The sequence below is a fragment of the Esox lucius genome, chromosome 10 (genome assembly GCF_011004845.1).
Source record: "Esox lucius isolate fEsoLuc1 chromosome 10, fEsoLuc1.pri, whole genome shotgun sequence".
In the NCBI taxonomy this organism is placed as follows: Eukaryota; Metazoa; Chordata; class Actinopteri; order Esociformes; family Esocidae; genus Esox; species Esox lucius.
Genome location: NC_047578.1, coordinates 28,044,448 through 28,064,107, shown reverse-complemented (window position 1 = coordinate 28,064,107; position 19,660 = coordinate 28,044,448). Strand labels below are relative to the sequence as shown.

The window sequence follows — 19,660 nt, the reverse complement described above, 5'->3', positions numbered from 1 at the left end:
TATATATATATATATATATATATATATATATAAAATATATATAAATATATATATATATATATAATATATATATATATAATATATATACATACACACAAGGACAGTAGTCAGCCATTTTGCCAGTTCTCTTATTCCTGAAACGTTTTAAGGGAGGCATTTATAAGACACCTGTATGCCAAAGGAGAAGTCAATTGGATTTATGGTTCATGAGAAGATTTTTATAGTTTGACACATTTTCATTGTCCAGAAAAATGTATCATGGCAGACTTTATGGGTTCTTGAGGCTGTTTTGTTCATCATGAGAATTGAGGCAGGTACCAAATCATCATTTTAAAATCATCAAATTGAATTGTGTACTATAGCACCCCTGGTGGAGGAATAGGGGTTGGTGTCTGTATGGTTGTTACACATGGACTATTTTAACAGTGCAAGTTTATAGCATTTTTCATCATGGACTTTGAGTTAATAAGCATTTTAGGTGCCAAGAATAAAAATTATAATAATACTAACAATAACAATAGGGTTTCTCTTACTGGACAACCCCTAATTACAAGATACATTTGTTTTAAAAAGCACATAGATTAATTTGTTGTCAAATTAAAGAAGAATAACTTGAAATAATAAAATGTTCTTCAATTAACAATCAAAAGGAAGAAACAAATGTCTAAGTTTGCATAAAACATTATTTTGCGATTGAGCCAGCAGTCAAATTAGGTCCATACAGCTGATCATAATGTGTGATCATAATAAAGTAGGCACAAGGCAAATCTCAAGACATACAAGATTTTATAAATGATATGTGGAAGTATGTGGCCTACATGTTTTGGCAGATGCAGGACATCATCGTGATCAATTGACAACGTCGTCAGCAAAGCACATTACTGCATCTTGGCTAGCTAGTGATAGTGACAGCTTATTGCTTCACGAGCAAAACATTTGCGGGCAGGCAACTTTATCTAAGTCTGACAAAAACAAACCGGACAATTAGTTGTCTAGTTAGCATTTTTCATATTTGAATGAGATCGGAAGAAACACGAGAAAACAATCAACTGGTCAGCCAGCTACACAGCTACTGCAACGCTTTCCATTACTAGACTGAGCAAGCAACCGTTCGAGCTCCACAGCTGATGTGCTTTTCTATTAAGTTATCACGACAGGGATGCTGTTTTCATCAAAAAGATATTACCAACATTTCACAGCATAAAATATGGACAACACAAAACTTATAGCCACAGTTTTACTTGCTCACCTCAACATCATTATCGCTTTTAAAGAGCACGGATGTTTCTAACCTCGTATCACCAAACAACACAGAAACAATCTCTTCTAACGTAAAAAGTTGTGGCTGATTTGGCGCTAGCATTTTGAATAAGGCTATTAATAAAAAAAAGTGAAATGACAGCATACCCTTTTTTGGTTTCTAATCAATGATTACATCCATGGGAATACAGTAACATGCTTTTATCAGGTAGATTTTGTGATTATACACACACACAACTATTATTTTTAAAGAAACATGCCCGTTCAGCGGCCGCAACGGGCATGTTTATATTCAGAGATTCAACAGACATTCGACAGACATTTTACATTTTAAAAACTACTTGCATTCTTCACTGAACTCTGACTTAAAATATTCTATATTAGGTTGGATAACTTTTACAAGCCTTTATTTGATCAAACAATAAAACCTAGATTTTACACACATTCTCTCTAGCATTGAAAAACGCTATTATATCGCAATAGCTTTTTCTAAAAGTATCATAGAAACTTCATTCCAAGTTCCAAATATTCTCCAGTAGGCTGGACAACTTTTACAACCTTTAGTTTGATGGAAATAGTACACTGAAATTTTATAAAATGTTTCTAACATTGTTCAAAAGTTGTGTTAAAACTATGTATCATAGAAACATAATTCCAAGTTGAAAATATTCTGCAGTAGGCTAGACAACTTTTACAAACTTTAATTTGATGGAAATAGAGCACTTAGATTTTAAACACATTTTCAAACTTTGAAAAACACAGTTTTAAAGCAATACATTTTCCACAAAATAACATCCAAGGAGGCTAGACGAGATTGGAGATTTAGCCTCGCGATACTAGCCTAAACAAAGCATTCATTGTTTGAAGTTATTCTGAAATTCCATGTAGAATTCATAAATGATGAAATGCAAAAAGAACCAGTGACAGGCTTAGCCACTGTGTTTTGGCAGTTTACACTGCATGCAGAATTATTAGGCAAATCGTATACCTCCAGATTTATTTTATTGTTGAACAAACTCAGCTCTTAGTCAATCCAAAATATAATTGCAACTCAAACCTGAATGTTTAACAAAGGAAAAATTTGTTTTGATCTTTCTCAGGGGAATACATAAGTGTGCACAATTATTAGGCAACTAAATTACAAAAATATTCAGTGACCGATATAGCCACCCTTCTTTTCAATAACTGCCATGAGCCTTCCGTCCATGCAGTCTGTCATTTCTTGATCTGTTTCACGATCAACTTTCACTGAGGCAGCAACCACAGCCTCCCAAGTGCTGTTCAAATAGGTGTATTGTCTTCCCTGACTATAAATCTCACGTTTGAGAAGGGTCCTCAAGTTCTCAATAGGATTTCAGTCAGGTAAGGAAGGGGGCCAGGTCATTATTCGGGCATCTTTGAGGCCCTTGCAGTGGAGTACTTGTATGTAAGGCTGGGCGATATGGACGAAAAGTCATATATATATAAAATCATAAGAACCGCGAGCCTGTGACCATGTGAACAGCATTTTGGAATAATACGGTTGTCGTAATATTGGATGTGTTACTTTGGTATTAGGTCATTTATGCATTGAGGGGTGTCCTAATCCTATTACCTTCTTTCCAAGAACCTAGCTAAGCAACTCTTAATAATATTGTCTACTTCTGAAATTACCTACTCTTTTGTATGATTCTCAAATAATAGCTAACCAACACTAAATTATTCTCATCGATGACTCTCAAATTATTGTTCTCTGACTACTATCAAATAACTAGCTCTGACTCTCTTGACTAACTTGCTCTTTCAAATCCTTTTCTAATTTCCATTTGCATGCATATCTCAAACTCCTACTGCCAACCCTCGAAGTGACCGGATTTCATTAACCTTTTTATACACGCAGTTTCATAACAGCCATTCTGAAAACGACAACGGTTGGGCCTGGTTGGAACTCAAAGGTAATTTTGTGACGTCTGAAGCTTTGAACATCATTGGTCGCATGGTGTTGTACTTTGAAACTAGCTTCTGGTACACTGCATCAAAACAGTAGAGCTTGGAAAACTGAACGTTGCTTCGGAGCTTCGTGTTAATTTTTCATGTCTCTAGCAAGCAAGTTATATAGCACAATTCATACATACAGTGGGGAGAACAAGTATTTGATACACGGCCGATTTTACAGGTTTTCCCACTTATAAAGCATGTACAAGTCTGTAATTTTTTATCATAGGTACTCTTCAACTGTGAGTGACGGAATAAAAAAAAAATATCCAGAAAATCACATTGTATGATCAAGTAATTAATTAGCATTTTATTGCATGACATAAGTCTTTGATACATCAGAAAAGCAGAACTTAATATTTGGTACAGAAACCTTTGTTTGCAGTTACAGAGATCATACGTTTCCTGTAGTTCTTGACCAGCTTGACTGCAGCAGGGATTTTGGCCTACTCCTCCATACAGACCTTCTCCAGATCCTTCAGGTTTCGGGGCTGTCGCTGGGCAATACGGACTTTCAGCTCCAAAGATTTTCTATTGCGTTCAGGTCTGGAGACTGGTTAGGCCACTCCAGGACCTTGAGATGCTTCTTAGTGAGAGCAAATGTCCAGTCAAAGTCAAAGCCAGATATGGCATGTCACAAGTAGTTTTATTGAAACCTGCTATTTCAGTGAACAGTTGAAAAATCAAATGAATAAATAATAAACAGGGCTCTTCACCTAGTTCATGATTAAATGCTCAGCTGTTCAAATAACAATAACGTAAACTTAAACACTGTATAACAACAGGAGTACATTTTTTAAAAATCAAAGCTCCATAAGGTGCACTTTCAAATAAAAATAAATCTTCAATTAAAATAGCCATAAAATAGGCCTATCTTTTTCTGAAATTAATATTTATGTTTATTATATTTATTTTTTCTAACAAATACGCAGATGCAAATAAAGAACATTACAAAAGAATAAAATATGACAAACCCTAGTAAGGGCAGAAATTATATATAAAGAAAGAACAAAATAAAGTGCTCAGTTTGAGAAAATGTTTTTTAAACATCAGCCTGAGATTACCTTTTGCTTTTTGTTAACTCAATTTCTTATCTGAACTGCCTCAACCAGTTGCACAAGAAACAGACTATAATAAACATTTCCCCCCTCTTTTTACTTTGATAAACAGTAATGCTGTCTTGAGGTAGACATTAGAAGACAAGCGTGTCCTCCTTCATTTAAAGAGTTTGTGCGAGAAACACCAGCCTGTCTACGGCATCTGGCTTCAGAGATGCTCTGTGGCAGGTCACGATATTGCCACTGCAGCTGAAAACCCTTTCGGAGGGTGAACTGGTAGCTGGTACCAAGAGATACTTTTTTTGCCAGGTGGCTCAGAGCTGGAAAGACAACTTCACAATCCTTCTACCAGAAGGTCAGTGTCACGCAGTCAGTAAGTGTGGAGAAAGTAACTTGAATGCCTTCTTGAATGCTAAGGACTTCTTTCTGTACCACTGCTTGAAGAAAGAATCTTCCAGAAACTGGCAGTACGTATGGGAGTTGAGTTTCAGTCCATCTTCAACCCGAAAAGGTCCAGTTACCTCAGCCTTAATGATAGCAGCCCATACCAGTACCTCTCCTCCACCTGGCTGGTGCCTGACTCGAAGTGGTGCCCTGTGTCCATTAGTGATGGCCACAGGCCCATCCATCTGGTCCATCAAGAGTCACTCTCATTTCATCTGTCCATAAAACCTTGTTTGTCTTCAGGTATTTCTTTGTCCAATCTATACAGTACATTTCAAATCTTATTCAGTGGTGGTCGTGTTTCAGCTTTCTTCACCATGGCCATGTCTCTGAACACTTGACACCTTGTACTTCTGGACACTCCAGGTAGGTTGCAGTTCTGGAATATGCTGGCACTGGAGGATAATGGGTTCCTGGTAGCTTCACGTTTAATTGTTTTGGAGTTAATTTGGGTGTTTTCTTCTTCATGCATTTTTTGCAAGGCAGTTGTCTATTCGCAAAAAAACTTGAGTGTCAGATGGTCATGCCTCAATAGTTTAGCTATTTCAAGAGTGTTGCATCCCTCTGAAAGGCATTTTACAATTTGGCTTTTCAGTGTCCGTTAAATATATTTTTTGGCCATTTTACCTGAGGTGCCTAATAATTATGCACACCTTGATATTAGGTTTTATTCACTTTTGCCATACCATCCCTCATTACAGAAATGCATATCACATGAAAATGATTCAATCCAATGAGCAGTCAAGTTTATATGGCTTGGAGTTTGAAAGTGTGCATAGAAATAATACGATCAGAATACTCACTTGCCTAATAATTGTGTACAGGATTTGATAAAAATTGTCTGCTTGCACCACAAACTATGACTTGCCTGCCTAGTTCTTTGCAAGCTGGGGGAAAAAAAGGTCTTCACAAATAGCCTGTTGTAATTAATTCTCCAAAATGTTCCATGATGATTCCATGTTTTGGGCTGTGCAATCTTACAAGAATTAGGGTTGCCACCCGTTCGGGAAAATATGAAATAGTTTCACATTTCACTGCATTAACGTTCCTTTTTCGAAATGATCATTTCCACATTTGACGGTCTTAGAAAAAAATATTTTGGTCACTATCAGGAATGTATATTTCCTTTTGTTTATTGCTTCACAATAAACACAGCCATACATTTGTCTTGTCATTGATCAGCTTGAGACACCTCACACCTGTATTTAGCCATGCTGCCTGTCTGTGGACATGTGTGTGTCAAACTCTGCTGAGTGGCTGTCAGCTACTCTACTGCCATGGTAACAATGAGGCGCGGAACTGATTTAATAGCAAGCGACATAATCCGAGGCTGTTTCCGTGAGTCTGTGCAGTAGCTAGTATTTCTTTATAATTAAGTTTATGATTTGATAGAGCAGAAAATATGAACTTAGCATTGGTGGACAACAAGCTAGCAAGTCCATTAGGGCTTTTCATTCAAGTAGCACCTAAAAAACCTCTGCCCAGCAGCACGTATTGCAATGCTTATGTTGTGCGTTGCTATTTCTTTCTTCAAAATATGCTTCAACTTAATGATTGATCATTATTACTTAATCCAGGGGGATGTTAATTGCTATATAGGTAATCATTTTAAAATGGTCTCACTCCCACTTTGTTTCCCCTACCAACAGGCCAAGCACCTACAAAAGCCTTATGAGATAAACCTGATGGAGGAGCTGACTCTGAAGGGCATCACCCAGTACTATGCGTATGTCACTGAGCGGCAAAAAGTTCACTGTCTTAACACGCTGTTTTCCAGGGTAAGCCTTAGCCAGTCTCACTTCCCTTGCCCTAGCCCCCTTATTTAAAAAGATGACAGACTCTAGACAGAACCTAGAATTTGGGTGCAGGTTAGTCTATTATTAACGTTTTGCTACCAATGTTTTAAATCCATTTCAAAATGTGGAGTCATGTTAATTCATTGGTATTCATTTCTCGTGTGATTTTTGTTCCCATACAGTTGCAAGGTCAAGACATGTCATTTGTATATTCTTTTGGGAAAAATTGCATTTTCCAGTTTTAAAATGATCTTTCTCTTGTGATTCTCACAGCTGCAGATCAATCAGTCTATCATCTTTTGTAATTCAACCCAGCGAGTTGAACTGTTGGCTAAGAAAATCACCCAGCTGGGCTACTCCTGCTTCTACATCCATGCCAAAATGATGCAGGTGAGACCCCATGCAATATTTTTTACCCATGCTTTGCATTTTCAAATAAGTGTATGTGGATATAAGAATCGCAGATCTATGAAATTCTTCAGAGTAGGAGACATTGCAGCATATAAAATAAACAGATTAACTATATAGCTAATTTAACATTTTCACACCGTTTCAGATATCATTTATTTACGTAATTATTCAGAAGCTCTCAAAAGTTTTGGACAAATTATTAATTCCTATTCTTGCATATTTAGTAATGGACAAATACGATCAGTGAAAAAAGCTTTTTTCTCATGGGAAATTATTGAGGGGGACACCAAATGTAGTGCTGTAATACAGTTTTAGTTTGCGCCACCGGTTTGCTCGCTACTACAGGTCAGCAAATTCAGCAATTGTGTGTGAACCCTACCAACACAAAACAAACTGACTATTAACCCCACATTAGCTATGCGCATTGAGTGCCTTTCAGATGGTTGACACGAACACAGTCACCTTGCCAGCTTAGGAACACTACATAAATTGCAAGCTTCTCTCATTGACTCATTCAAACAGATGCAAACAGTGGTTAATGGTACTGTAGCTAGCTAGCAAACATCAGCTAATCACTAGCTAACAAAATGTAACCTGTAATTCAATGCAGCAAAAGTGAGTGACTGAAGATTGGTGACTGTTATAAATGTCTGATTGTACTGAGCGGTAGAAAAGAAATGTCTAACATATTCCTTTGTTTGAACTACTTAGTGAAAGTCAGCCACCAATGACAGACTCCCTCAGATTCCCCCACACACACTGTAGTTATGTAGTACCTGCATGATGTGCCACTGCTGAGGACTGGATCAAACCATTGTGAGGCAAAGGGTGGGGGGTCGCAATATTTTGAAACTTAAAAATGTCTTAAGTGTCTATAATCCTCAAGTGCTTTCATTGCGTGTTCCATCCATCCATCCATCTTCTCCCGCTTATCCGGGGCCGGGTCGCGGGGGCAGCAGTCTAAGCAGGGATGCCCAGACTTCCCTCTCCCCAGACACTTCCTCTAGCTCTTCCGGGGGGACACCGAGGCGTTCCCAGGCCAGCCGGGAGACATAGTCCCTCCAGCGTGTCCTAGGTCTTCCCCGGGGTCTCTTCCCGGTGGGACGGGACCGGAACACCTTCCCAGGAAGGCGTTCCGGAGGCATCCGAAAAAGATGCCCAAGCCACCTCAGCTGACCCCTCTCGATGTGGAGGAGCAGCGGCTCTACTCTGAGCTCCTCCCGGGTGACCGAGCTTCTCACCCTATCTCTAAGGGATCGCCCGGCCACCCTGCGGAGAAAGCTCATTTCGGCCGCCTGTATCCGGGATCTTGTCCTTTCGGTCATGACCCAAAGCTCATGACCATAGGTGAGAGTAGGAACGTAGATTGACTGGTAAATCGAGAGCTTCGCCTTGCGGCTCAGCTCTTTCTTCACCACGACAGACCGATACATCGACTGCATTACTGCAGAAGCTGCACCGATCCGTCTGTCAATCTCCCGTTCCATCCTTCCCTCACTCGTGAACAAGACCCCTAGATACTTAAACTCCTCCACTTGAGGCAGGCACTCTCCACCAACCTGAAGTGGGCAAGCCACCCTTTTCCGACTGAGGACCATGGCCTCAGATTTGGAGGTACTGATTTTCATCCCCACCGCTTCACACTCGGCTGCAAACCGTCCCAGTGCATGCTGAAGGTCCTGGTTAGAAGGGGCCAACACGACAACATCATCTGCAAAGAGCAGAGACGAAATTGTGTGGTCCCCAAACCTGACACCCTCCGGCCCCTGGCTGCGCCTAGAAATTCTGTCCATAAAAATGACGAACAGAACCGGTGACAAAGGGCAGCCCTGCCGGAGTCCAACATGCACTGGGAACAAGTCTGACTTACTGCCGGCAATGCGGACCAAGCTCCTGCTTCGGTTGTACAGGGACCTGACAGCCCTTAGCAAAGGACCCAGGACCCCATATTCCCCAAGCACCCTCCACAAGATGCCGCGAGGGACACAGTCGAATGCTTTCTCCAAATCCACAAAACACATGTGGATTGGTTGGGCAAACTCCCATGAACCCTCCGACACCCCGTAGAGGGTATAGAGCTGGTCCAGTGTTCCACGGCCCGGACGAAAACCACACTGTTCCTCCTGAATCCGAGGTTCTACTATCGGCCGTATTCTCCTCTCCAGAACCCTGGCATAGACTTTCCCGGGGAGGCTGAGAAGTGTGATCCCCCTATAGTTGGAACACACCCTCCGGTCCCCCTTCTTAAAAAGAGGGACCACCACCCCGGTCTGCCATCCAAGAGGCACTGTCCCCGACCGCCACGCGATGTTGCACAGGCGTGTCAACCAAGACAGCCCCACAACATCCAGAGACTTGAGGTACTCAGGGCGGATCTCATCCACCCCCGGTGCCTTGCCACCGAAGAGTTTCTTGACCACCTCAGTGACTTCAGCCCGGGTGATGGACGAGTCCACCTCTGAGCCCTCATCCTCTGCTTCCTCAATGGAAGACGTGTCAGCGGGATTGAGGAGATCCTCGAAGTACTCCTTCCACCGCCCGACGACATCCTCAGTTGAGGTCAACAGCTGTCCACCTCTACTGTAAACAGCGTTGGTAGGGCACTGTTTCCCTCTCCTGAGGCGCCGGATGGTTTGCCAGAATCTCTTCGAGGCCAGCCGATAGTCCTTCTCCATGGCCTCACCGAACTCCTCCCAGGCCCGAGTTTTTGCCTCCACAACCACCCGGGCTGCAGCCCGCTTGGCCTGTCGGTACCCGTCAGCTGCCTCAGGAGTCCCACAAGCCAACCAGGCCTGATAGGACTCCTTCTTCAGCTTGACGGCATCCCTTACTTCCGGTGTCCACCACCGGGTTCGGGGATTGCCGCCTCGACAGGCACCGGAGACCTTACGGCCACAGCTCCGAGCGGCCGCTTCGACAATGGCGGTGGAGAACATGGTCCACTCGGACTCAATATCTCCAACCTCCCTCGGGATCCAGTCGAAACTCTGCCGGAGGTGGGAGTTAAAGATCTCTCTGACAGGAGACTCGGCCAGACGTTCCCAGCAGACCCTTACAGTACGCTTGGGCCTGCCGAGTCTGTCCAGCTTCCTCCCCCGCCATCGGATCCAACTCACCACCAGGTGGTGATCAGTTGACAGCTCCGCCCCTCTCTTCACCCGAGTGTCCAAGACATACGGCCGCAGGTCAGATGAGACGACAACAAAGTCGATCATCGACCTGCGGCCTAGGGTGTCCTGGTGCCACGTGCACTGATGGACACCCTTATGCTTGAACATGGTGTTCGTTATGGACAAACTGTGACTAGCACAGAAGTCCAATAATTGAACACCACTCGGGTTCAGATCCGGGGGGCCGTTCCTCCCAATCACGCCCCTCCAGGTGTCACTGTCGTTGCCCACGTGGGCGTTGAAGTCCCCCAGTAGAACAATAGAGTCCCCAGTCGGAGCACTTTCCAGCACCCCTCCCAGAGACTCCAAGAAGGTCGGGTACTCTGCACTGCCGTTCGGCCCGTAGGCACAAACAACAGTGAGAGACCTATCCCCGACCCGTAGGCGCAGGGAAACGACCCTCTCGTTCACCGGGGTAAACTCCAACACATGGCGGCAGAGCTGGGGAGCTATGAGCAAACCCACACCAGCCCGCCGCCTCTCACCATGGGCAACTCCAGAGTGGTGAAGAGTCCATCCTCTCTCAAGGAGTGTGGTTCCAGAGCCCAAGCCGTGTGTAGAGGTGATCCCGATTACCTCTAATCGGAACCTCTCAACCTCACGCACCAACTCAGGCTCCTTCCCCGCCAGCGAGGTGACATTCCACGTCCCTAGAGCCAGTTTCCGTGTCCAGAGATCGGGTTGTCTAGGCCCCTGCCTTCAACTGCCGCCCGATCCTCTTCGCACCGGCCCCTTATGGTCCCTCCTGTGGGTGGTGAGCCCACGGGAGGGCGGCCCACGTCGCCCGTTCGGGCTGAGCCCGGCCGGGCCCCATGGGGGAAGGCCCGGCCACCAGGCGCTCGCATACGAGCCCCAACCCCGGGCCTGGCTCCAGGGTGGGGCCCCGGCTGCGCCATACCGGGCGACGTCACGGTACTCAAAATGTTTTTCTTCATTTAGGGGGTTTTGAACCACTCTTAGTCTGACCCGTCGCCTAAGACCTGTTTGCCTTGGGAGACCCTACCAGGGGCATATAGCCCCAGACAACATAGCTCCTAGGGTCACTCGGGTACTCAAACCCCTCCACCACGTTAAGGTGGCAGTTCTTGGAGGGGCCATTGCGTGTTATAAATATTATTGAAATTACATAGTTATGTTTACAGTGATATATTGGGGATGGACAAATCATAGTTTTTCCAGGATTGCAAATCTGTCCGGAAGACGGGCAAATGTACATGACCATCCGGTCTCAGAGTTACTCATCACCTTTCTATATCTTTGGTTGATAAACAAACATAGCAGAGCCCACAAATGGGTATCTTAACTTCTAGAAGTTTTTACTCAATGATTTTCACCGGTTGTCAACTCTCCCAGGATATGATAAGATGTTCTAGTCGCTAATATAATTTGTTTTTGTGTCAGACATTATTTTAGAAAAATATGACTGCTAGTTCTGGCTGGCTGTTGGTACATAAGTAACCCTTGTCCCAATTTGAACGCTTGCTACCTTGTTAATATCATAGTGTAGTTCTTCAAACAATTACAATGAGGAACTGAAGTTATAAACACTGAGCTGAATGTGAAGGCGTCAGCGGCCTTCCTTTCTGGGGTTATCGCTTCTCTGCCTTTTGGCTAAGATCAAGTGTAAATAAAAGCAAGGTCTTACCATTAATTGTTGTGTCACTCGTACCTAGACGTTTTAATGGTGCATTCTAAAAATACTTTATAATCACACTGATGATGAACTTGTAGGCTATCTTAACGCCCTGTTTAGCATTCATCAAAATGCATGAACACTTATGTTATGCACAACTGTAGTTCCATCAACCCTCTTGAATAACTGCAAATGACTGACCTACAGTTGATAGACAGGTTTGTTAAACATGTTACAGTGGCCTACTTTTATTGTATACTGCTGTGTCAACTTAAGCATCAATACTGAGAAATGCATATTGTGATGGCAATACCATCGATAGGAACTCTTAAAGGAGTAAGTACAGAGACAAAATTCTGTTGGCATAATTAGCAGTATATTTGAAAATAGAGAGACGTGTCAAAAGCTTACAGAATAACCCTCTGAGGAATCTCTGAGGTAAATACATGAACATTCAGTATTTATTACAGTTAAAAGGGGTGTGCTAAGATGCTGCCCAGCTGTCTTATGTCACCCAGGTTTTACCCAAAGGGCGGGCTGTCCCCCCACCTTAGACTTCCTGCCCTAGGTGTTCACTGTTGTTTACCCAAAGGGTCCAATTGCCCCTACTTCCCCCAAGGGCCACATTCTTAAGGAACAAAGGACAGATACCCTTATTGGTTTAGGCAGATAAACAGATGGTCAGAGTACCTAATGATCCTCTGATATTATGCAGATGTTTGTCACAAACAAAGACCAGAGTTAAATACCAGGTAATAGAAAGGCAGACATTTCTCAAATGAATTTCTATAACAATATCTGTTTATATTCCAACCTATGGTGGGCTGAAAAGAATTTGCTCACCCCTTGTCCAGATAGAAAGGCTTTCTCCAAACCTTTCGTAACTGTTAATTATCTACAAAGTAACCCTTGCCTACTTTGTAGGATTTTATAATTATTTCCATCTATCTAGTTGCGATTAGTTTTGCATACTCAACAGTGGTCGACAGACAATGCCAACAATTTTATTTTCAAGTATCTACATTTCATAGATGTTTCCCAGTGCTCTCATGGTTTTGTGTACCTAAACGTCCATATGATTCAGTGCATTTTAAAAGCTTAATATCAAACATCGGTACGTCTGAGGTTATGTATTCAGTGCAGTTTTTTTATTCTTACAGGAGTACAGAAACCGTGTGTTCCATGACTTCAGAAATGGACTCTGCAGAAATCTTGTCTGCACTGGTATGTCTCCATATGAATTATTTAGGGCTGTTTTGGTAGTTATCTCATTTGACTAGGGCATAATTTTTTGGTTTGAAACAGATCTTTTCACCAGAGGTATTGACATCCAGGCCGTCAATGTCGTCATCAACTTCGACTTCCCCAAGAACGCTGAGACATACCTGCATCGCATTGGAAGATCGGGTATGGGGACCTTTGTGTTTCTTATGGTGTTGTGTTGGTGCGTTCTGTTAAATACTATGCTGCATGTTTATTTCATCATTGCCTTTCTCTTTTAGGGAGGTTTGGTCACCTTGGTTTGGCCATCAACCTGATAACCTCTGAGGACCGCTTCAACTTAAAGTCCATTGAGGATCAGCTGGTCACTGACATCAAACCCATCCCTGGCAGCATCGACAAGAGCCTGTACGTGGCTGAGTTCCACACTGCCAACCCCAACTGCGAAGTGGATGAAGAGCTGAAGGAGACAGGCCATCAACAGGGTGAACTTTAGAACCCCCCTCAACTGGTGAGTCATTCTCTAATATGCCAATGATGCGCTACACGATTCAACATCGCTAACATTGCTGCCTCTCACATTAATTTTACGCCTTGACTGTAGTTTATTTTTTCCCAACACTCAAAACCGTTATACTTGTATAAATATCTGTCCAGTAGTACGTTTTAATAACATTGCTATTAAGCATCAAAGCTGAAATGAGTTTGCACTTGCTGGCAAGTAGAAATGCACAGGTAGTTGCCGTTGGTACTGCTTGACACATTCTGTACAGTACATATTCTGATAACATGGTACTTCATCTCACTAGCTTTTTCTCTGGCAAGCTCTGGCTTCCTGTTTACCATTATCATATACAGGTGCTGGTCATATAATTAGAATATCATCGAAAAGTTGATTTATTTCAGTAATTTCATTCAAAAAGTGAAACTTGTGTATTGCATACATTCATTCCACACAGACTGATATATTTGAAGTGTTTATTTCTTTTAATTTTGATGATTATAACTAATGAAAACCCCAAATTTAGTATCTCAGAAAATTAGAATATTGTGAAAAGGTTCAATATTGAAGACACCTGGTGCCACACTCTAATCAGCTAATTAACCCAAAACCCCTGCAAAAGCCTTTAAATGGTCTCTCAGTCTAGTTCTGTAGGCTACACAATCATGGGGAAGACTGCTGACTTGACAGCTGTCCAAAAGATGACCACTGACACCTTGCAAGGTCATAGCTAAAGAGGATTGCTGTTCACAGAGCTCTGTGTCCAAGCACATTAATAGAGGCGAAGGGAAGGAAAAGATGTGGTAGAAAAGTATACAAGCAATAGGGATAACCGCACCCTGGAGAGGATTGTGAAACAAAACCCATTCAAAAATGTGGGGGAGATTCACAAAGAGTGGACTGCAGCTGGAGTCAGTGCTTCAAGAACAACCACGCACAGACGTATGCAAGACATGGGTTTCAGCTGTCACATTCCTTGTGTCAAGCCACTCTTGAACAAGACCCAGCGTCAGAAGCATCTCGCCTGGGCTAAAGACAAAAAGGATTGGACTGCTGCTGTGTGGTCCAAAGTTATGTTCTGTGATGAAAGTAAATTTTGCATTTCCTTTGGAAATCAAGGTCCCAGAGTCTGGAGGAAGAGAGGAGTGGCACAGAATCCACATTGTTTGAAGTCCAGTGTAAAGTTTCCACAGTCAGGGATGGTTTGGGGAGCCATGTCATTTGCTGGTGTTGGTCCACTGTGTTTTTTGAGGTCCAAGGACGTCTACCAGGAAGTTTTAGAACACTTCATGCTTCCTGCTGCTGACCAACTTTATGGAGATGCAGATTTCATTTTCCAACAGGACTTGGCACCTGCACACAGTGCCAAAGCTACCAGTACCTGGTTTAAGGACCATGGTATCCCTGTTCTTAATTGGCCAGCAAACCTGACCTTAATCTATGGGGTATTGTGAAGAGGAATATGCGATATGCCAGACCCAACAATGCAGAAGAACTGAAGGCCACTATCAGAGCAACCGGGGCTCTCATAACACCTGAGCAGTGCCAAAGACTGATCGACTACATGCCACGCCGCATTGCTGCATTAATTCAGGCAAAAGGAGCCCCAACTAAGTATTGAGTGCTGTACATGCTCATACTTTTAATGTTCATGTTTTTCAGTTGGCCAACATTTCTAAAAAAAAAAATTTTTTTATTGGTCTTCCGTAGAATTCAAATTTTCGGAGATACTGAATTTGGGATTTTCATTAGTTGTCAGTTATCATCATCACAATTAAAAGAAATAAACATTTGAAATATATCAGTCTGTGTGTAATGAATGAATATAATGTACAAGTTTCCCTTTTTGAATGGAATTACTGAAATAAATAAACTTTTTGATGATATTCTAATTATATGACAAGCACCTGTATTTGTTAAACATCTGACTGCAAGGGCATGGACAATTTTATGCATTGTCTCTTATTCAAATGTGTCTGACTCTGTGTAGACTAAATTGGGATGCTTGCCTTTAGATCTGAAAGGCTTTGATAGGTTTAAGCAAGATGGCAGTTTTCTCAGAAGGCAACATTGGTTCATTGCCTTACTGTTTACTTATTATTTTTTGTGATACAACATGGGGGACAAAAGGTTTCAAGTGGGGCATCAGTGTTGTAATGTTATGAAGTACTTGACCCTATTTTTTTAATCCTTGCCATCTTATTTTCTATCCAGGACAATAGGACGTACCCAGGCTTTTGCACAACATTCAGCTCTTGCACGCAGGCTTCAGGCACCTCTTCAACTTCTAATTTCTCAACTTCAGAACCTGGCACATTGTTGTTATGGGTTATTTTGTGTTGTGTTCCTCTCCATTCTTAAATTTCAGTAAGAGCTGCGTGCATTTTTTACTTGACTATGTTGTTTTGCACCAAAGGTAACTTACCATGTGAATGCAATATCAGTCTTTTTTTGTTTAGGATGTGTAGGCTAATATATTTTGGGATTATGTCCAGGTAATCCAAGGATAATGTTAAAGACGGGCAAGGAATACTGCCTTGAAAAGGCTAAATGTTGATCCAAGTTGTTTTATTTCCAGTTAAATACATTGTTTACTTTTATGGCCAACTATTGTAGAAAAGATGGACTTATAATTGCTAAATCACACCAGCCACCATGCCGCTTACATTCACACAACTTTTGTCACTGAAGTGCCTTAATTACTCTCCCTCCTTATCAGTTCATTTGTCTGTCTTTCTCTCACCACAGACAGAACACGAGCACAATAAAGCTGTATTTTAATGTTTGTTTATTCAGATATCCATTATGCAAGTTAAACGTCTATCTTTCAATAACCAATGCTCAGTCTGCCTGCCATCTAGAATGTGAAAATACCTTTTAACATTAATGCAATAAATTAGGGCAGCTTTTAATAAAATGCAACAGGTTGGTTTTCCTGTCACTATAAATCATCAATGTGTGGAAAGAATTACATCTCTAATCCAAGTCCACTTCAAGAAGAGTGCTTTCTAACACCTTTGGATGGTAGACAACAATCAAGCTTATATAGTTCAGGATAAGACTTTCCCTAACTAAAAAAATGTCACGCCAATACAGGAACAATCCCTGAAAACAAGTAACAGTAGCATCCAATTATTTATCTTCTGCTGCATTTTACAAGTAAAAATAATTAAACATCTGAACTGTTATGTAGTTTGAGGCGGATCTGGCACACTTATGGATGTTGTTTTTAATGTGACAATGATGCCTCCCAAATGGCACCCTATTCCATTTAGAGGGCCCTGGGTGAAAGTAGTGAAAATATACCTGTAAGTCTGCAGCTATGGAAGGGAATTTACCGTCTGATTGCTCAAATGCCTCCAATTTCTGAAGAATCTAACAGATGTTATTGGAGAGAAGTCAGCATTGGCATTTTGATGTTTTTTGTGTGCAAAACAGCATGGTTAAGTTTTTATTTTATTTTTTTCCCTCAATGTGTAAGGGTCCCTCAGTAGTTTTTATATTTTTTGTATGCACTGGGCCAGTTGTATGGGTATGTCCTTCTGGTTAGGGCCTAATTTGAATCTCCAAATGTGATATTTTTCTTATCCCCTTTGTTTTCGTGAATGTACTACTGTGCAACCCAATGGTACATGCTGAGCCCAAAATATATTTTGACTAAAACGAGGTAAAAAAAAAAACTAGGTTTTATTTTCAAATATTAAGAGCTCTTGGGTGATTATCACCCTGCCTCCAACAGAAAAGGGAGGGTATTTTGGTATGACACATGAGATGAGAACTTTACAGACCTCATTTATCTCTGCTATTGATTAGGTCAGAGGACCCTGATTTTTATTTTTGTACAGTTTCATTACAATTGTGAAAAGCTGAGGGACATTTCTAGTGTGTTGGGTGGGTTGGCGCACATCAGAATTTATATTTTCAAAGCGAATTGTAGCATCTTCTAACTGGCAGCTGTAATTGTTTTTGGCCCGCTAAAAATGTTTAGCTGATAAATATGGCACCATCTAGTTTTTCTTTCTAAAATAATTGTTGGCAGTGCTTGCCTAAGTGGGGGGTGAGGGGTGAAGTGTGGGATCAAGGGTTTGGGGCACTAGGTTTGTGAGGATTTGTGAGCCCCTTACTCTTCAGTATGGGTTCTGGAATCTCACTCTTTCTGGTTTTAAAGATCTCTAGCGCAACAATGCATCTAGTTTTCAACTGTTCTGGAACTGAACACATTTGTCAGTTTCTCCCAAAGTAAAAAAAATGAAAGTATATTTTTATCATTTGTTTGCTTATTTTTCTAAGCACTGGAGAGAATGCTACTCTAGCACAGTCATACTGGTTAACTAGGCCAATCTTTTTACAAGGTGGTTGTAATCATTTTGAAGAAGTTATGTAAATGATTCGTAGTTTACAGAAATTGTTTACAGTAACAAAACACAATTTGCTTCATGGTGGTAGTTTGAATATTTGTTTGATTTTTAAATGCTGACTTTCAGGATTTATTGAAGCAAAACCAAAAAAGTGTAATGTTATGACATTTTCTGTGATTGATTGGATGTGAGAAACACTGTATGAGAGGCCCATTGGTGTGTGTCAGTTTCCTGTCTAGTTTGTATTTATGTGATTGCCTGTGTCTGTTAATGAATGGCTGTTCTGTCAGATTTGTTTGAGTGGGTGTGAAATTTGACTGAGTGTGAACGCATGTGCTGAGAATGCGTGCTTGTTTGTTTGTAAATCCTGAGTGACATAATGTCACCTTGACTGGTTTCCCTGGCCTGTTTTTGGTTTATTTTGTAACTCGTAATGGGCAAGGTAAACATTAGCTTATAGTGTAAACCCTCAGCTAGCCCAAGGCCTAGTTGACTTCAGATTCCCTTCACACAAACTGTTCTTTCCAATCAGTGGTTATCAAATGGACTAAAAACAGGCAATGTTAAGTGTTGACAGTATTTGTTCTGTCAGTGGCCTATTGTCTGACAAATGTATGACACTGTCTAATCCTGTGAGTATTTTTGTGCTCTTGACCATTGGTTGTAATGGGTACAAATGGGTGCGGGAGGGTTTGCTGGTTGGTCACTTCATGATTTCTATGGAAAAAAAGTCACCATGCTCATACTAATTGAAAAAACGAGCTATGGTCGGGAAAGATTAAGAGGTTAATTGGGCTTTGAGAAAGATAAAACCACCTGGCTTTTCATTCTAAAAACAGAATCACTAATCCCCAGATTATCAAAAAATATAACTGCAGTTGCAAACATTTATTGAATTGAAAAATGAATTGGATGTATGACACTTCTTATGCAGATGTATGTTTGATGCTGACACTCCATCCAAAAAAGACTGTTCTGCTAAATCTGGAAATTATTTGTGACTAGAATGTGGTTTGACGGGTCCTGAAAATATAATTTGCCTATCTAAATTTACATTATAAAGGAGCCATAATACCTGCAAAATGGTTTGGTTTAATGTTTCCACATAACCATTGGTTAATTTTGTCAACATACCTGGTTTGTTAAGTGGGGAAGTATTTTCAGAGTTCTGTTGTACTTCTTTTTTTTTTTTTACTAGTTTTTGTACATTGAAATGTTCACACCTTGGTGGCTATTCCTTTTTCTCATTTTAAATTTCTTCAGTCCTTTCATGAGCGAAGTATGAATCAGTGTTGAATCAGTCTTAACACTGACACTTTGGCCAGGGAGTTTGTCACACAAATGAGAAGACAATATTTGGCCACGAAATTGCAGTGTACATTTTACATCCCTGCTTGATTAGAAAATGGGTGGGTAAAGAGGCACCCTTTATTTGCTTACAGTATTTAAATTGTCAATTTGACTTAGTAAGCTCCACAGTCTCCCTGAAAACATAAGCAATACAAAAAAACATCAACTATCTACTTCTATCACTGTCTTAAACTGTACTTAAATAACATTGATATAATTGCAGAGGGGTTAAAAAAAAATAAAATGAACTCAAATTAAAAATGTCTCTTGTTTGTTACCATCTTAACCCTCTGAGTACTACGCTTAAAATGTTTGGGTGTCACTTCTTTTATATTTGGGCTTATAAACAATATGTAATGTGAATCGATCATTGTGTATTTGGCATCAAATTATTCCAAATTACCTCAGCTAATATAAGCTTGCATGTTAATGATCTTATAAGGTAGTGTTTTAGGGAAAAATGCACAATTCAGTAAATAATTT

At 41.2% G+C, this 19,660-nt stretch overlaps 1 protein-coding gene across 5 annotated transcripts in view; it reads left to right on the top strand.

Moving 5' to 3' along the window:
• The window catches only part of LOC105028270 (probable ATP-dependent RNA helicase ddx6), a 48,001-nt gene extending 28,563 nt beyond the window's left edge, over window positions 1-19,438 (top strand). For all 5 annotated transcript variants that reach the window (XM_010900885.4, XM_010900889.4, XM_010900888.4 and 2 more), the window contains 6 exons: window positions 6,386-6,514; window positions 6,806-6,922; window positions 12,907-12,970; window positions 13,052-13,153; window positions 13,249-13,478; window positions 15,684-19,438. In XM_010900885.4, coding sequence (XP_010899187.1) covers window positions 6,386-6,514; window positions 6,806-6,922; window positions 12,907-12,970; window positions 13,052-13,153; window positions 13,249-13,463 — 627 coding nt within the window. In that variant the 3' untranslated portion in view covers window positions 13,464-13,478; window positions 15,684-19,438. The remainder of the gene's footprint in view (window positions 1-6,385; window positions 6,515-6,805; window positions 6,923-12,906; window positions 12,971-13,051; window positions 13,154-13,248; window positions 13,479-15,683) is intronic.
• Window positions 19,439-19,660: the final 222 nt, after the last annotated feature.